The sequence below is a fragment of the Dermatophagoides farinae genome, chromosome 3, assembly GCF_024713945.1.
Source record: "Dermatophagoides farinae isolate YC_2012a chromosome 3, ASM2471394v1, whole genome shotgun sequence".
NCBI classification, from domain to species: domain Eukaryota; kingdom Metazoa; phylum Arthropoda; class Arachnida; order Sarcoptiformes; family Pyroglyphidae; genus Dermatophagoides; species Dermatophagoides farinae.
Genome location: NC_134679.1, coordinates 3,174,434 through 3,194,079, shown reverse-complemented (window position 1 = coordinate 3,194,079; position 19,646 = coordinate 3,174,434). Strand labels below are relative to the sequence as shown.

Below are 19,646 nucleotides of genomic sequence, written 5' to 3'. Positions count from 1 at the left end.
AATGTAAAATTGTTCGTTTAAATTTGATTGAAAAGATATATATATGATATAATAATTGAAAATTGTTACCATATTATATAAATGGCTAATAGTTCAAGAGAAACTTTTCATGATGATGATTATAATGGTAATTGTGATGATGATGATGATGAAATAATGTATCAAAGAAAAAAAAAATTACCACGGACACCGATGAACATTTCACACACACACACACACACACAAAGACAAACACAAATGGATCTTTTATGTTTTGAAAATGTTGGTAATTTTTCCTTTCCCAGACATACATATATTGCCTTTGTAATATAATATTACTCTCTACCCTATTCACTATCCAATGTGTGTCTCCATTTGCTGTGTTGGTGTGTATTTTTGGAATGACGCCAAATTGTATGATTTTTATTTTTCGTTTGCCTCTCATTTTTTTCAATGATGATGGTCGTGATGACAACTTATTGCATATTATCGTATCGAATTCTAATGATAATATACAGAATCAGAATTCCGATGAAAGAGAGAAAAAAAAAATTTGTTGTAGTTGTACTTGATATCAGCCACATTACCACTTGAACAAAACTTTTTTTCCACTTCTCTTTAACCAACAACAACAACAGCAACAACAACAACAACAACTAATAATAATAATTAATTAACCTTTAATTGAAAAATTTTTTTTTAGCGACCATTTTCTTCGACGTTCATTTTAACTAACTACTACTATTATCATTATGTAAATGTTGATGTTATGGTGGAAAAAAAACGACAAAAAGAAAATTTTTACCTTTTATATTTATCATTTGATGTGAAAAAACCATATGTGGACCAATTTTAATTAAACACAAATGGCTTTTGTTTACGAATATAGAAAAAAAATGAGTGTCGATTTTGTATTGAAAATTTTTTTTCCTTTGTCGATATATATCTATGACACAGCTGTATACATTATTCCTAATATCGCAATGAATGATTGGAATTCTTTTTTTTTTTTTTTTTTGGTCGAAATCATAAAAACTTTTTTTTTCTTAGCTCAACAACCGAAAATACAAAAATAGAAATCATTTTACCTGAACTTTTCAAAATGAATTGAAATCGAATCATTTAGCCATTTTGAAAACTCATGTACAGTTTTGTCAAATGAAACACGAAATTTCTCTTTTTGCCTGATTTTGTGGTTACTGATTTCTGATGTTTTTTCCGGTTAAATAAATTATCGTTTTATAAACGAAGCTTAAAAGTTTTTAAAAAAAAAAAAATAAAAATCATTTTCAAATCGATTATGGATCAAATGTTTGACTAACAACACTAAACACTATGAAAGTAATCGTGTAGAAAATGTCATTTTCCCAATTTTTTTTTCTTGGTGCCCAACAAAATTCATTTATTTGTCTAACCGTTTTTTTTTCGTTCATTTTGAAACTTTCCAATTGCTCAAACCTTTCGTACCAGATATTAAATAAAAATACTTGACTAGAGAATAAAAACTTTAATTAAAAAACTTCAAAATGTTGAGTTGAGTTTTCAAAAAGTCTCTCTCAGGCTCTCAATCATTTAGGCTATATAACCGGAAATTCTTAGCAATAATTAATAAATAAAAATAATTCTCTGCTCTTTTTTCACCACATTCTAAAAAAGTTTTCAATTCTCTTTCGCATTCTCGCTTGTGCTTTTATTCATTCATATATACGATAATTGATTTCATGTTATTTTTCATTTTATTCTATTTACAGTTTTCACTAACGGATTGAATCGAAGCTCATCATCACAGTCTCAGTCATTATTGGCAAATTCTTTCCTCAAACCTATTGGACAACATTCAGCAACGAATAACGGAAAATTATTCCATAATAATCAACATCTCCATAATAATATAGCCTCTGGTCGGGAAATGATGTTAGAAGCAAATCAAGAAGATTCCGTGACATCATCATCATCATCATCATCATCTACAATAACAGCTCAAACATCAGAATCGTCGAATACAATCGACCACATACAATTATATGACGAATTTGTATCTCGAGGCAATGTAGCAGTGTTGAAGTGCCTTGTTGTTGTCAATACAGCCAATGGTGTTAGTCATTTGATGTCAGGTAATAGTAATGGTGGTGGCAGTAACTCTGTTGTTACATCATCATCATCATCCGGAACATCTTCATCATCATCCTCAACATCCGGTTCAACATCATCATCGTCATCATCATCATTTCATCACCATTATAATCATCCGAATTTATATCGAAATTATCACTTATCATTGAATGTCATATTTGAATGGCGTATTAAAAATGGTCCTGCCGCAAGTCCATTACCACCAATCGATCCAATCATGTTGATTCGTTCGAATCAAACACAAGGCAAGTGTTATCAGTTTTTTTTCTGTTATTTTATTTCATCTTCTTATACGTTTTGATTCAATTGATAAAGTTTCCTTTGGTTATATAACATTTACAGATATACACGTTCTTTTAAGTCAATTATACGCATCATTTAATCTAATTAGTGCCATAGGCTAGGCAATGGTAGACATCAGTTGGATGCCATTTTCTCAATGAAATGTGTGTTTGCATGTTTGAACTAACGAAAAAAAAAAGTTTCATCTATAAAAGAATTTATTATTACAAAAGTGGAACAAAAATCGTTTCATTTCTGCGACTCGGTTTTTTCTTGTTGCTCTTTAGATTCGAAAAGAAAATCGAAAAATAGTTAATCTCTGTTCATCTCGACAATTCTTTGTTGACTTTGTGAAAAGAAAAATCCATAAAAAAAATCTAGATTCCAGATTTTTTTTTTCTAAAGTTACTTATTCTATTTAGTTACCGACATCAACCTACAGCTTTATTCGGGGAGGGGCGGGGCAGAGTTTTTTTTCTTTATTTTCAAACAGAAAAAAAACACAATTTGCCAGAAAAGCCGAAACAAAGAATTTTTTTTTTTTTGATTTATGGCTTTTTAATTTATTATTAATAGCTTAGTCGAATATCCGAAACAAAGTAAAAGAAACAAAACAAAAAAAAAATCATTCACGCCAAACTATCATGCGTTCATTTATTCACTCATTTTTTTCAATTTATTAAATTATATATGCACAGCTTTAGCTATTTTTACAAAATTTATTTGAACTATTCAAAAAAAAAAAAAAAAAATTCAAGTTTTACTATGCCATGTTTTTAAATGATAATCATAATTGGTGGTAATTACGTTCACCATTCTCATCATCATCATCATCATCATCATTGTCGATGTGAATAGTACAAGGTCATGTTGACCGCACAAGCGAAAACAGAACAAAAACAAAAACAACAGCCCGGAAAAAACAACATTATCTGTTGGCTAGGAAAGAAAATTATCAATTAATTCTTGAAATTCTTTCGATCTATACATAGCATATACATCAACATAAATATAGAAAATCTAGCTAGAATTTATCTACAAAAAAATCATCATGATGATGACGATGATGATGATGATGATGATCGACATGACCGCAAGCAAATATAGGAAAAAAAACCGAAACGCATACAACAAAAAGAAAAATTACCTACGCCTATTGAATATCAATTGCCTGACAAACACTGAATATCTTTTGGAAACGAACCAAAAAAAAAAAGCAAATCCGTTTCAAACATTCATTCAAACAAAAAAAAAAAAACAAAAGAAGCTGTACGATAAGAACATGACGGACAGGATTTCTCATCATTTCTGAAGCTTGAATAAAAATATAGATAGATAGATAGATAGATAGAGATAAAAAAACGAACAATACATCTAACGAATATTGAACAAGTGAACTAAGTTAAATCAAATGAATGAATGAATGAATAAGAAAAAAAAATAAGAATCTCTAACATTATATCTAAATTGACGTGACAGAAATAAATTCACGGGAAAAAAAACCAACATCGACATCATTCAATGTGTATTGGCCACAAGTACGGAGATTTTAGCTTATCGATATATTAAAGCTGCTAGATGATTTTGACACCCATATTTATATATAAAAAATAGTGGATAGATCAATTCTTCTGAATCAATGGATTGATTGATTGATTGGTTCATTATCATCATCATGATTTTCATTGGCCAATAGTTGAAAGTTAAAATGAAAAATTTTTTTTTTAACGGAAAAAAATTAACCATTTGTTTATGACGGCGATTTGCATTCAATCGATCATCTTCCGGTCGAAATATAGCTGCGATTTGCCATTCTATCTCAAAATGGGGACCAGAATTTTTCTTTCATTCTTTTGTGTAGAAAATATTCGTATTTCGTTTATTGAATACCAATGAGATTTTTTTTTTGAAATGGAATGTGAAATGCCGTCAATTTTTTTTTTTTTGACAGATTTTAAACCAGCTTTTTGGTGTACGTTCCAATTTTTATTTTTGAACTAAACTTTTTTTCACACAACATTAAAAGTTTCTTTTAGTTTATTCTTACTTGATGACGAAAGTAAGAATTGCCTTGAAGAAAAAATAAAGTTTTCTCTATTTGCACGTTTTTGAATTTGGAAAAAAAATTCTCATTTAATTCGTCATTCGTGATAAAAAAAATGAGTGAGTGAAAGAAGGATAAACATTCATCTTATTACATTTTGACTTTATTTTTTTTGTTGTTGTTGTTGTTGTTGAAAAATTTCCGGTTATCATTTTCATTTTGTTCATTTATTTTTCTGGAAATTTTCTCTTGAAGCTCATCATCATTATTATTATTATTATCTTTTTCTTATTTTTTCCGGACCCTGTTTTGTTTCTTCTTCTTTTTTTTCTTGGTGATATCAATTGAATCAACATCATGTGAGCATCATGAAAATAGATGATGATGTTTTCTTCTTTTTTTTGGGGGGTATGATATGTGATGCCATGATTATATTGGATGCTGAGCATCTTTTCTTTTTTTTTCTTCATCCATTCAAATAAAGAGGCCATGAAAAAGAAATATAACTGTTTTCTATTCATGGTGGTGATGGTGATGATGATGATGATGATAAGATGACAAAGATAGCGAATAGATGAAAGGACAAATATTTGTTTTAGGCTACGAGAATGCTGTGTGACTTTAGTATTTTACAAATATTTTGTTTTGGTATATATATGTGTGTGTGCATGTGGACCGAAAAACAAAACTTTGAAACTTACTTGAAGGCAAAGAAAGAATGAAAATTCGGAATAATAATAAACTTTACCCGCGTACGATGTGTGTGTGTGTGTGTTTGTATATGTCGCTAGGTCTATGTTGATGACAAATTGGCCACAGAAAAGTAAATTAAGAATTGAATTTTTCATCATATAGTCATTCTATGTACTGGAATTCAATTTTCTTTGATGATTCTTTTTCACACATAGTGTTTTTTTGATTCTGTATGTTTGTTGTTATTACAACAAACGTAAACTTTGAGTTATCATCATCATCATCATCAATGTGTGATAGTCATATTAGTATACGATCCGGAAGAAAGACGTTTTTATTGAATTTTTTTTTATTTCTCCATCATTTTGTTTTTGTTTTTTTTCCTTTTTTTTCATTTCAATTCAAATTTTTTCCATCTTTGAATCGTTTAAGTTTTGATCCATTTTTCCATCATTTCATTTTTGTTTTGTTTGCTGATACATATGAATGATTTATACATATACATATTGAAACAAAATTTACATTTTTAATTTAAAACACATTCGTTTTGTTTTTGTCAGTCATATTTTTTCAAACAAAACAAAACATTCTGTGATTCAATCATCTGTATATGTGTATTTGTGTGTGTGTGAAACATATTCATATCACAAAATCAATCAGCAACAACACAGATAGAAGAATTTATCATCTTTTTTTGGCCTACAAACACACAAGATTTATTTACAATTTTAAATTTCGAGCCAATATAATTCTTTTGGCTGTTTTTTTTTTGTTATTAGAATATACATTGTTTTGAATATACAAGATTTTTACATTATTTCACATTTTTTTCTGTTTCGGGAAGACAAGATTCATTTTCGCTAAAATTTAGGTGTTGAAAAAATTATACTACTCATTCATGGAAAAACTGAAATTCAAAAAAAATGAATGAATCATTCATGGATTTTGTAGTGAAATGATCGTAGTTTTTCCGTTGTATGCCTTCATACATTTTTCGGATTTATTTTCAGCTAAACAAAACAACAACAAAAAAATCTAATTAAATGATCTTATTGAATGAAGTGATTTACAGCATCGAAAAAAAATCACAAAATCTTAAACTATACGAATAAAATGATTCTAATTAATTTTTTTTTCACTACTACAAAAAAAACTACAACATGAATATAAACTAAACCATGGCTGTGTTTATCTGTTTTTTTTTGTTAATTGTAAACGAGAAATAATAGAGAGAGATAGAGGGGGAAAAAGTGAAATTTTTTTTTCTTGTTTTGTTGCCCGAAGTTTGTTTTTCTCTCTTCTTTGTTCCAAAAAAATTTTGTAGCTGTTGTAATTTTTTTTTCAATTAATTTCCATGTACAAACGACAACATTTTCAAATAAATGAACAAAATAAACAGCAATTTTCTTTCGTATATATGGAACATAAAAAAAACCTGTCCTTCCTGAAATTTTGGTCTTTCAGTTTAGTTCTTGTTGGTCGTTCATTTCGGCAATGACAAAAAAAAATTCAATTAAATTGAGTTGAATCGATTTTTTTGTTGTTGTTATTGTTGTTGTCGTTCACAGCGTTCATGCAGAATTTACTTTTTTTTGTCTGTCTTGAAATTTTTATTTTTTTTTTCGTTTTCAGAACAAATTTGAAAAGACCTGAATATAGCTAGATTCTTTTGTTGTCGACTTATACAAACAAAATTTAATTAATTCTTTTCAAACTTTTACAGTCATATCGTTTTGATTTGGGTGTCTGTGAGAATGTTTAATGAGAATCTGTTATTTTCATCTTTGTATGATGATGATGATGATGATGATGATCACATTCACTGTTCACTGTGAAATAGTGAGGAAACCAAAAAAAAAAAAAATTTGTCCAAGAAATTTTGGCTGTCAACAAAATTTGTCCACGTCATTTGATTTATATATTTTGTTTGTTTTCATTGTTTGCTTCAGAATTTGAAAATGAAAATTTTGCTGAGAATGCACAAGAAATGTGACAGAAGGAAAATAAAAATAAAAAGCGATAACGGACACAATTCATTTTCTTAAAAGAATTCAAATTTAAATTTTTTTTTTCGTCTTCTTTTTCATATTCATCTTTCCATCATATGCAATTGAATTTCATATTTGTTGCGAACGAAAAAAAAAAACAAAAACAAAACAAAACAAAATTCATAGCTTAATCAATTTTTTTTATTTATGTCATATATGGTATACTATTTCATAGTTTTATATAGACATTTAATGTGACAGAAAATGTTTTATTATTATTTCACGAGAATAATAATCCCGTTCATTGTCAGCAACCAGATTTTTTTTTTTGGTATAACTGAAGATAACGAAAATTTCCAATGATGGCAGTGGTCTCCAATTATTTTTTTCTGTTCACAATTCAACCGGTTCAATTCTTTTTTTCCCTTTCATTAATTTCAACTAAAGATTTTTGTTTTTTTTTTCTATTTTAATTATAAAGAAACAAAATTCTTAAGCCTTTTTTTTGGTTTCGTTAATTTGGCGTTTTTGTTTTTGTTGAGAAAAATTGTGTGACAAAAAAGGAAAGAATTCCATCGCTTAGAATAACGCAAAATGATTAATGTCTAATCGATAGTCATCAATTGTAGTGTTGTTTACTTCAATATATTGTTGGTTCTATGTTTGGTATATATGTGTGTGTGTGCTTGTTTGAAGAAAAGAAGGATTTGCTTATCCTGAATAAAAGATGAAAACGGCATTTTGTCACACTTCTTTTTTTTCCTGTCTACCCGGATGGAGGACTTTTTTCGGTAGCCAAATAAGAACCTTCATTGTTATGGGTTATTGTTGTTTGTCCACTGTACAATAGGATCAATAATATTGGCTACCATTAAATTCGTCACCATCCAAATTTGGATCATTGATCCATTTTTTCTTCTGTTTCCTTCTCTTTCTTGACTTTGTATTCAGCAAAAAAAAGTCAATGTCCAAAAACAACAAATCGATTTTTTTTTGCTTTCTTTGCTATTGTTGTTGCCGGCAATCGGTCGATTTTTTTTTCTCAAAATTGAATTAGCTTATGAATGGAGAGAGAATCGGATAAATTGAAAAAAGATAAATGAAGAAAAAAAATCCTTTCACAACATAATGAATGTCATAGTTGTAAGACAAAAGGAATTAAATTCTAGAAAAAACTTTTCCATACAGATCTGATTTGTTGTCATTGAATTACAGTGTCCTAAATGATAATGACCTTTGTAAGTCTTGATTCTTGATTCATTTCGATTCATGTAGAATTGTCATCAAAAATTCAGGTTGAAACAAAAAGAGATTCCATCCATCTTCTTAAATCATGATGAATTGGAATCATCATGTTTTTTTCCCATTGTAATTCAATACAAATAGAAAGAAAAATATTTTATTCTCTTCATCATTAGTAAGGCCAATTTTTTTTCATCACATACCAATTTGTTTCAATAATGAATTGTTTTTTTTTCGTTGTTGTTCAGAATAAGTAAAATTTGAAAATCAAAAATCAACATTATTAATTTTTTTTTGTCATCGTCATCGTCATAACAAAAACACACATAAAATAGTTTGTCAAGAATTGCAAGTTTGTGTGTATGTGATATTTTTCTAAGAAAAAAAAATCATTTCTTTCATAATTTATATCACCACTAGCTATAATATCATCTTGCATTTCCTTTTCTTTTCTTTCCATTTCTTTTTTTTTCACCCACTGAATAAAATGAAATCGTGAAAACCAATTCGTTTGTATAACATTTTCATTCCTGATATGTTATAAATTACTCATATATAACAATATATAATGGAGCCAAAAAAAACAAAGTTATAATTAATCATTTTCATCATCATCATCATCATCATCATTTGAAACATCAATGCAAAGACAACAATATGATATATGATGACTTTCTTATGAAAACTTAAATGAATGAAAAATGATGAAAATGAAAATAAATCTATTTTATTCCCGTATAAAATTTATGTGTACACACACAAACACACACACACACACAACAATAACAATCATCATGATTCTTTCAAATAGTATAAAAGGAAGTTTGAAAATATAGTTGATTTGTATAACTATTTGGGTTGTAAGTGAAGAAAACCATAACCGATGAAGATAAAGACAGAATGGTTGGTTATGTGAATACAGTAGCAATAAAAAAAAAGTATTGAGACTTTTCCATGGAGAAAAATTCTTTGTGATGAATAAATTATTCAATAGTATCTATTTATCAATTTTAAAAATTAGCAGAAACATCATAGAACACACACACACACACACAAAATAATCTAAACAACAAATTATCATCTAGTTTCAATTTCTTTTCATCGTTCAAGTAATTGAATCATATATCGTTAATAATGATATCATCATCATCATCATCAATTTTTTTTTTGCTGTGGAAAAAAAATGTTGAAGCTTAAAGTTTCAAAAATTCATGTCCAAATTATTGAGAGATACTACTTGAAGTCAAAAAACCATTCATCATATCGTCGAATAAAATGGTTAAGTGTAGAAAGTGTTTTAGCCTATGGTTTTTTGCATCGCTCAAGTCAAACACTTCTTAATGGTCTTCAACGATAGTCTCTTGATAATATCTTTTGTCATTGATAAGAGTTATGGCCCCTCAAAAAAAATCACTAAACCCACACATCGATGAATGAAAATTAAAATTCTTCAAACGTTTTTCCGTTTCTTGCCTGAAAAAAAGAATCTTCTTGAAAAAAAATCTTTGATTGAATTGATATGTGTGTGTGTGTGTGTGTGTTTGGCTGAAAATTGATTTCTTTAATACTCATTTTTTTCCCACGCAATGTTTTTTGATCAATTCATCATTGATTTCATAATTTATTTACATCATTTTATCATGAAGCACTTTTTTTTCTCTCGAAATCCTCGAGGTTTCAGATAAAGATCGGATGGGCAAATTCGAAACGGAAACGATTCGATGATTTTTTTTTGGATTTTACATTCTTTCACTATCAACAACAATATCTTTTCCCTTATGATTAATATAAGACATAAGAAGCATCTCATATAATTCTATTTTGGATGAAGAATCTTCTCCATCTTATTTGTAAGCCTTGTTGATATTGTCGCTCGATAAAATTTCTATTCTGTTTTAATTTTTTCTCCAATTTTCTATAGTCAACTCATTCATTAAAATGTCAAATTCAATTAGAAATCATTAATTTTGTTACAAGAGTTCATCCACTCATCTTGAATATAATAGTGACAGTGTTAATATGAATTAGAATTTTAGTTCCGTTTTTTTCATGGCCTTATCGGTGTTTAAAAACTAAACGAATAAAATTTTCTTAATCCCGGTATGAAAACGTGGAAAAAGAAGAAATCATTTAAGCTTCATTTAAGGATTAGCTCTTAATTTACTTCACTACTATAGTACTATAGTACAATTCATTAAATAACTTGATTTTTATATGATTATTTTCATAGATAAACACTACAGTTCAATCAGTTGTGATCAATTATTAATGATGAAAAAATTACGATAAAATCGCCTAGTATTGTGATCCAAAGAATGGTTATAATCCAAGAATTTGGCTTTTCACTCTTGTATTTCTAATTTATTCAAATATTTAAATCTTACATCACAAATATGAAATACATATGAAACAAAAATTGCATTCGATTATATATTTGCATATACACCAATTTGGTCGTGTATGCTGCCACAATGTCGATCCATATTTTGTCCATAAACAAAAAATGACATCTCCATTTCTATCGAAACAAAAATGTAAGGATTTAGTTCATCAAAAACATATATTATTGACATTAAAATATGAATGTTGTTTTGTTATTCTTTCTATACATTCATTCACTCATCCATCTTATTTTCCTTTTTTTTCTGGTTAAACTTTTTTTTTCGTTAGTCTCCAAAATATTGTGCTTCAGAATCAAATCAATCAATCAGATTATTGTACGATCGATTAGGATGGAGAGCAAAACAAAACAGAAAAAAAAATTCAAATTAGCTTCTGTTTTTTTTTGTTGCATATGCAAAACAAAAATCCAAAAATCTGCTTGGTCAGCTATTTATTTTGACAGATTTCCGATCAGTGATGATTCAATTGTTCATATCCATATGGTCGTCAAGGTGTTCAATATAGTATTTATCAATATTTCCTATTTTTTTTTTGACTTGTTCGTTTGTTTATTATATGATTTCAAAAAAAAAAATTAGTAGGATTAGTATCACCAATGATTAACGTGAATAAAATTGATTGCTTCAATGATGTGAATAGAAATTGTATTCACGATTCGATGAATCTATTGAATCATCACTATTTCAACAAAAAAAAATTGTTAATCTTGATTAATATATATCTCACACTATCAGGTTTGTGTCAAACATTTTTTTTATCAATGATATCTAAAATTTGAAAAAAAAGTTCTATATCTTGAAATGAAATATTACCATTTTACTAAGAATAAATCAAAACATTTAAAATGAAAATTACATACCACTGCAGTGACCAACATCAAAAGCTTTGAATCGAATTCTTTCCACCATTTTATAGCCAGAGTTGTCGTTTTTTTTCCGAACACAAATCCTTACGATTGTCTCATTTACAATTACAAAATGTTTTTGTATCATCTTTCATTCGATCATCATCATAAACTTTCCGCCTTTATCTTGATAATAAATTTTGGAAAATGGAAAGTGAAGAAAAAGAGTTTTTTTTCCACACAAAAACTTTGGACATTGAAACTTTGTTTCACTTTAAGATAAGATTCAAATTATTTTAAGTTAAAATGGCCATTGATGTCGTATGTATTTATTTGTTTCATGGTTGATTCAAGTTTGTTGCATCAGTTAATCCCACCATTTTAACATTGGCAATACAATTTTTGAGCTTTAAAGATTTTCATTTTATTCAATCAATCTGGATTTTTATTTCATTTTTTTTATATATTTTATTTTTATTTTATTCTATCATCATCACTTACACATTTTTTTTTGGTCGCTTTAGCTTTAAACGATAAGATAAGATTTTTCAGTTTTTTTTGCCATATTTTTTTTCTCAATGATGATCCTATGTTCAAGTAAAAGATTTTCATTTTCTTAACTGATGATAGACAAGAATTGAGAAAAAAAAAAATCTCCAAACAACACAGACCGATAACAACGAGAAAAATCAATTCTATTTTTTTTTCTATTCACTTTTATTTTATTCCAAGTAAGCAAACATCATCATGAGTAACTCAAGTGAAGAATTTATTCTTTGTTTGTTTGTTTCAAATACTTTTTTTGTATGTGTGTATGTATATACGTATGTCGCAAAAGTAATATTGGATTATATATATGATGATGATGAAAACGATAAACATGGCGACTGAGAATCTTATTTTTTCTTTTTTTTTTTTTATTTCTTCAAGTTTGAGTGCATCAATCGAATGCCATATGTATATATACGTGTTTATTCTTCTTTCTTATATTGCTGATGATAAAACAGCCAAGTGATGATGATGATGATGATGATGATGATCAAATATATTCACAATTCATGATTCCAAACATACTATTTTCTTTCATGATAACATTTCGAATCGATGATGCAATAATAACAGAGTTTTAGATCAAATAAAATAAAAAAAAATAGAATACGACAATTGAAAAAGTAAATCTGATGCTCAAACATTTTTTTTTATTCGATGATGAATAGATTTCTATATATCTATTTCATCCACAATTCTTATTATTAGAAAAATAAAAGAATTTCATACACACTCTAGAATCCGATTTTGTTCTATTTTTGACTTTGATTTTTTTTCTTGGATCAAATATGTACCAATTAAATGGGGAAAAAAAATCAAATCGAATTTGGGCATTGAAGTCAACATTTCAGTTGGAAAAAAAATTTTTTTTTGTTTTGTTTTGTTTTCAATCACTATTGTTGTCTGTTCCAATATCACTTCATCATTCACACAAACAGGCACACAATCAATTTGAAGTATCCATCATCGAAAAAGAAAACAAAACAAAAAAAAACTCAAAATTGTCATATTCACTGAATGAATTCAGTTGGTTTTTTATTGCTTATGATGGCAGAAAAAAAAACAATGAAGAATCAAAACAAACCCCAACACCGAAAAAGCAATTGAAGTCAATCTTATTGGGCAACAAAAAAAAAACAAATTTCTTTTCAATTTTGCTGACGTAATGGGAAATTTTTATTTTTATTTTTTTTTCTATGGCCATAAACAACACGTATTAAAATATGACATTTTTTTTTCGTACCCGGCAAAGTTATTTTTTACCCACTCATACCCATTTTTTTTCAACACAAGCGGTAATCAAAAGTTTTTTTGTTTGTTTGAAACTGAAAAATTATTTTTCATTAGAAAAAAAATATGAATTGTCAATCGTCCTTAGATATTTTGGATATTTTTTTTTCTTGTTGTAATAATCGATAACATCCATATGTGAAAATTATTTTGTCCCTGTACAATTAAAAGCAGTTCTAAATCTAAATAGTTCATGGATTGTTGAATCCAGATTTTTGCCATTCCAAACAATGGATTTTTCATCTATTCTTTCTCTCATAGAAAGATCAAATTATCATCATTTCGGTGTCTAGAAAAAAAGCTTGTTTTCAATATCACTTTTCATTTCATTGTTGTAATTGCTCTCAAGTGGCCAATATATTGTTTATTTGGGAATTTCATTTCTATATTGTCACCAATTTGATGTGGTGGTGACCAGTAAAAATAGTTATAAAAATTTATGACATCCACTTGAACTTGTTCTATATATTGTTCTGATGTTGATTGGTAACGATTTGATCCGAATTTGAAATTGGAAATCTCGTCATCATACGAAATCAATTGTCAAAATGAAAAGTATCGTATTAATTACAAAAAAAAAACACCTCCCTCAAATACAATATATATATTTCATGTCTAACATTCTTCTTAAGGTAGAATTATTCACCATACGAATACGCCTTCAAATATAAAAATATCTATTAATAGTTGTGCGAATTGTTTGTAGTGGAACCAATATAGGAAAAATAAATAAACAAACAATGTCGATGGCTAAATATCTAACCTAGTAAGTGATAAATCATCAAAGGAAAATGAATAATGAATGCATTGCCTGACTTCTTTAAGTGGTTTATCAATAATTCCAAATTAAACCGTTTTCAACTGATCATTTATTTTGGTTGGGTATGCACAGTTTGATGATAACTAAAGAATTTAGTTTTTTTTCGACATTTGTTCATAATTTTTTTGAATGTTGTTTTTTTTTGTCGATTCCATCCAAAAACATTCAAAATCGAGAAAATAACAAGTCCAAACTAACACGACCAGTTCAGAATCGAGAAATAACAAGTCCAAACTAACACGACCAGTTCAGAATCAAGTAACAAGTTGTCCGTTCAAACATAGAATATCAAATGATGATGATCAAGAAAATGACGATGAGCATAAAATAAACTAACAAATGAATGTCCCTATAGTGCTACTGTTGAACGTGAGTTGAATTTATAAAGTTTGGACATATTTTCTCGATTCTAGCTTTGAAAGAACAACTCTTTTGCTATGCACTGGTGAAATATGTGTGTATGTATTTTTGATTTAAATGAAATAAAAAGATTAAATGTAGTTAATTTAACCCATTCACGACCAAGCGTCACACATGTGTGAGTCATTTTCCACCATCTCAAATACATTTATCGAGAGCCACAAATAATCTTTTAATCAAATGAAAGTCCAAATTGAATGATTGGTATAAATTTCAATTTATAGAAAGTCCAAATAAAATCTAAAATAACCAAAATATCAAATACTATGATTTGAGTATAGAAAGAATACAAGCATGTGGAAATTTTTTCGGTCATAAATTGTGTGTGTGTGTTATGAACGATCGCAGTTTTTTGCCAGTTGTTTTTTAGCGGCTTAATCACCATTTTTTTTACAATCATTTTTTGAAACAATTTTTTTAAGGCGAATTTGCAAAGGCCTCATTTTATATAGTCTAACATTCTTCTTAAGGTAGAATTATTCACCATACGGCTCTGGGTCTGATCTTCATTGATAACTAAAGAATGTTTTTTTTCATTTGTTCATAATTTTTTTTGTTGTTTTTTTTTGTCGATTCCATCCAAAAACATTTTTCCATTTCGTTTGTCCGTTCAATAATCAAATGATGATGACGATGATAATGAATGTCCCTATAGTGCTACTGTCATGCGAAAGATAAAAAAAATTCTAGTTATGTGTATAGAATCAAATGTAAGTCCAAATTATAATTTCATTATCAAATCTATCATGTGTCCGTTTAGCACCGTTATATCGGAAACAATGCAAACATACTCTGGGTCTATCTTTATTTCATGGAAAAAAAAAGAAAAAAATAATGAATGATTGTGATTTTTCTCTCTCCTTTTCTTGCTCTATCGTCGTTTACTATAGAAACAATTACAATTACCTTTTCAAGAAAAATAGTTTTTTTTTCATATTTTCATCTACATTCACTCTTTGGTTACTAATGATGCATCATCACGATGATCTTTTTTTTTTTTGATCAAGGTTAATGAATAATTGTAAGTGTTTTTTTTTATCATCATCATCATCGGTCATTTATGACGATGATCATTATCATTGTTTGAAATTTAATCATTATCACAAATAACGTGATCATCAAAGTTTTCGATTATTATTATTAATTAATATATGGATTATGTCCAATTGCTCGACCATCAATATATTGGTCTTTGTTTTTTAAGCTTTTTATTGACAGTATCATGAACAAATGATTTTTCCTATTGATTTTAGAAGTTTTTTTTCTATTTTGAAATGGTTTAGAATATAAATCCATCTAATGTCTCAATCATATTCATATTCATTATTCATTTAATTTAATATAGGCAAATATACGGCATATCCAAGTGGTGAGCTACATGTACGAGATGTTGATGAACATGATGCAAGACGAACCTATCAATGTGCCGTCTATCATCATCAACAATATCAGTATAATAAAAAATCACAACAACGATTTTCAGGTAAAATAATAATGTAATTTGTTTTCAATTAAAAAAATAGTCTTTTTTCCATACAAAAACCATTCAGATATGCACATCAATCATCAATTTATTCAACAACAACAACAACAGCAGCAGCATCAGCAGCCATCATTATCAAATAATCAGCAACAGATATCACAACCATCATTACAAACATCACCGAATCAGCAACGACCATTGGCTGAAAGTACATTTGCACAAATAATTCTTTCAGGTATGTAAAATTGAAAATATTTTTTTTTTTTTTTTTGGAAAATTTATTTCAATTTCAATATCCAACATGATTTCTAGTAGTTTTTGTTCAGTGTAAAAAAATCAGAAAAAGAGAAATAAAAAACAAAATTCCACAATCTTGTTCTTGTTGTTGTGTATGTGTTGTGTACATGTTTATGTTGTATGGAAAGAGTCAAGATTCTCTTAATTTAAATATATTACACTCGTTTCTTTTGAGCATATTACTTCTTTATTCTTTTTTTTGGCTGAACATTACCCAAAAACAGACAGACAATAGATTCAATGAAATGAAATTTCTTCCAAATATTGAGAAAAGCAATGCAAGATATTAGAATTTACAACAAATAAGCGACAAAAAATTATTATTATAATGAATGAATGAATGGATGAATTTTTTTTCTGCTGAATAATCGAATCATAATACCAACACCATCATCATCAACATTGGAATTATTTTGTATAATAATAGTATGATGATGATGATGATTATGATGACAAAGATATAACCCTTTTATAATGTCACATGTGTAGAATATAAACCTTATTCTCACATTTACATTTCTCTTAAAGCGCGTTTTTTTTATATCCCCTTTTTTCTTTTCTGAGAACACTATAAAGACAATTTTTCTATATATGGCCGGATTTTTTTTTTGTCTCACATCAACTATTTGAATTGTCAAGGAGAGCGAGGAAAAAAAACGCCGCTTACAAATTCATTTTTTTTTCTTGAATTCTTGAATCCGATTCAGCGATATAGATTATTATGAGAAAAAGAAAGAACATAGGAGAGAAAAATTCCAAAAATTTTTTACCAATTTTTTCTTGGCCTCAATTTTTCTTTTTCGTTATTAATTTTTTTTCATCATCATCATCATCCTTTATAATAATAATAATAATAATGATATTCAATCTACACATTTTTCTTTTTTTTTCTTCAGTAATATTACCTACTATACCAAAGAATTTGGATCCATTTGTTCCAACAAACTATATATAAAGATTTTCCAATTAGATTACAACTTCAGAATTTTTTTTTTCATTTCTCATTCATTCAATGAACAAAATCGAAGCAATTCGTCATTTTGAATTCAATTTATTTTCATCATGATCATTTCCGGTGGAATTTTTCTTTCCATTCAAATGTTTACTATGATGATTGTTCTAAATTTGACGGAGTTAGATTTTTTTTCCGTTTTGAACAACAACAGTTTAAATCTGGTTCTGATTTTTTTTTTCATTTCTCAGTTTTGAATTGTTTGATTTTCGATATATAGCTGTTGTTTTGGGCGAATCATTCTTCATAGCTTACAATTTTGGACAAATTTTAGGTGAATTATTATTATTGCTTACAATCATGAATTCCATTTTATTCTCAATGTGAAATGAGAAATTTCTTTTTTTTTCTTTTTGATTGCCCTAAGGCGCAAATGCAGACAAATATGAACAACTCATCATCATTCATTTCAATCCAATAAAGTGAATATCTTAGAAATGGATAGATTGTATGAATCCGTTTTGAATCTTGAAAAACATGTATGTTTCCCGTGAATAATGTGATTCATTTTTCCAACAACCAAAAAAATCAAGCAAAGAAGACATGAAAAAGAATTTATGAGAATGATGATGATGATGATAATTTCCGTCGACTATCTGAAATGAATGGATGAAAATATACACACACATAGTACTTGAATGAAGTAAATTTTTTTTTCTCTTTCTTGCCAACTTCTTTTTTTTTTTTTGGTGAGTGCACATTTTGCCTTTTCGCAAATTGTATCCATTTAAATTAATCACATCATGGCTAAGGGGTTATTTCCCTTTCTTTTTTTTTGTTTCTCGGATATATACCATCATCATCATGGAATTTATTTTTATTTTTATTTGGTTTTTCGGTTGTTGTTGTTGTTTTCGTTTCATTTTCAAGTAACCAAATAAAAAGAGAAATTTTTTCTGCCATCACAAATAATAGTGACAAATGCCATAAGAAAATTTTTTTTTATTTGACATCTATTTATACGAATATGAAAATCTCATGTTCGTATTCATTTAATCATTTATTCACAAAATGTATGTTTGTTTGTTTTTTTTTGTTTTTGAAAATTGATTCTGCTTGATGGTGGTGGTGGTGGTGGTAATCCTGTTTTGTGGATTTTTTTCCATGATTTTTACCTTTGATCTATTTTTTTTCTATTAAAATGTTCTTCCCCTCTATTGGAATGTATTCATGTTGTTTTTTTATATTTAACGAAAATTGAGCAATGAATGAAAATGATAGACAAAATCTAAATACAAGATTGATTTGTTGTGTACCATTTCTAACCCAAGAAACCATAACCGGAGATATAGTGAATGAATTTCACATGCTGAGCTTTGTATATTTGTTCATTTGTAATGAATCGATGTGAATGTGAATTTCTATGATCCATTCCATTTCGAATTCCATTGTCGAGAAAAAAAAATCCGGATTTCCTTTTCTTCATATATAACAGATATTCAGGGAAACGATCATTCGAAATTCTTCATCATCATCATCGTCATCGTCATTTTGCAAATTCCCAAGTGTTATATTAACGCCAAAAATCCTCTTTCATTCCAAATAAATGTTTGTGTCTGCCTGTGTATATTTGGTTATTTACATAGGGAATAGAGCAATCAAAATCAAACAAGAATAAAAAAGAATAAAAGCGTTTATTTTGTTTCGCAACAATATCCATTTCGAATTTCAGATGATAATGATGATGATGATAATAATAATAATAATAATAATTATTGTCGTATCCATTGACTATCATTGTTTTCATTTGTTTGTTCCAGATTTTACAATGATTATTCAAGTGAAGCACACACACATTTTCATATAAAGACAGTTTACCATATTCAATTCTTTCGGTTATTGTCCGCAAATAATTGTCATGAATTGTATGTAATGTAATGTTTCATTGATAGAAATATTCATTTTTTTTGTTCAATCAGACATAAATGTAGTTTGAATACAATACTTGCATACTTGCTTAAAACATCGACTTCAAAGTTTGTCTTTGGTAGCAGTTTCCTGTTTGTGCCTGAATGTATATGAATGTTTCCGATATATCGATTTTACCATTAGTATCGTATTTTCTATGGCTAAGAAATCGAATGTCATTTCAGGCTAGGAATCGGACATTTGTGTGTGATGATTTTTTTTTTGTCTTTTTTCATTTATACTAGAATTCTAATTCATT

At 27.9% G+C, this 19,646-nt stretch overlaps 1 protein-coding gene across 5 annotated transcripts in view; it reads left to right on the top strand.

Annotated features, from left to right (window-relative positions):
• Positions 1-19,646, top strand: part of LOC124494681 (uncharacterized) — a 48,877-nt gene that overhangs the window by 20,447 nt on the left and 8,784 nt on the right. For 2 of the 5 annotated variants that reach the window (XM_075729644.1, XM_075729643.1), the window contains exons 2-4: positions 1,731-2,357; positions 16,033-16,170; positions 16,238-16,405. In XM_075729644.1, coding sequence (XP_075585759.1) covers positions 1,731-2,357; positions 16,033-16,170; positions 16,238-16,405 — 933 coding nt within the window. Of the gene's footprint in view, positions 1-1,730; positions 2,358-11,292; positions 11,499-15,356; positions 15,398-15,477; positions 15,709-16,032; positions 16,171-16,237; positions 16,406-19,646 lie in introns of those variants that run through there. The other 3 variants (XM_075729645.1, XM_075729647.1, XM_075729646.1) reach the window with 3 other exon arrangements.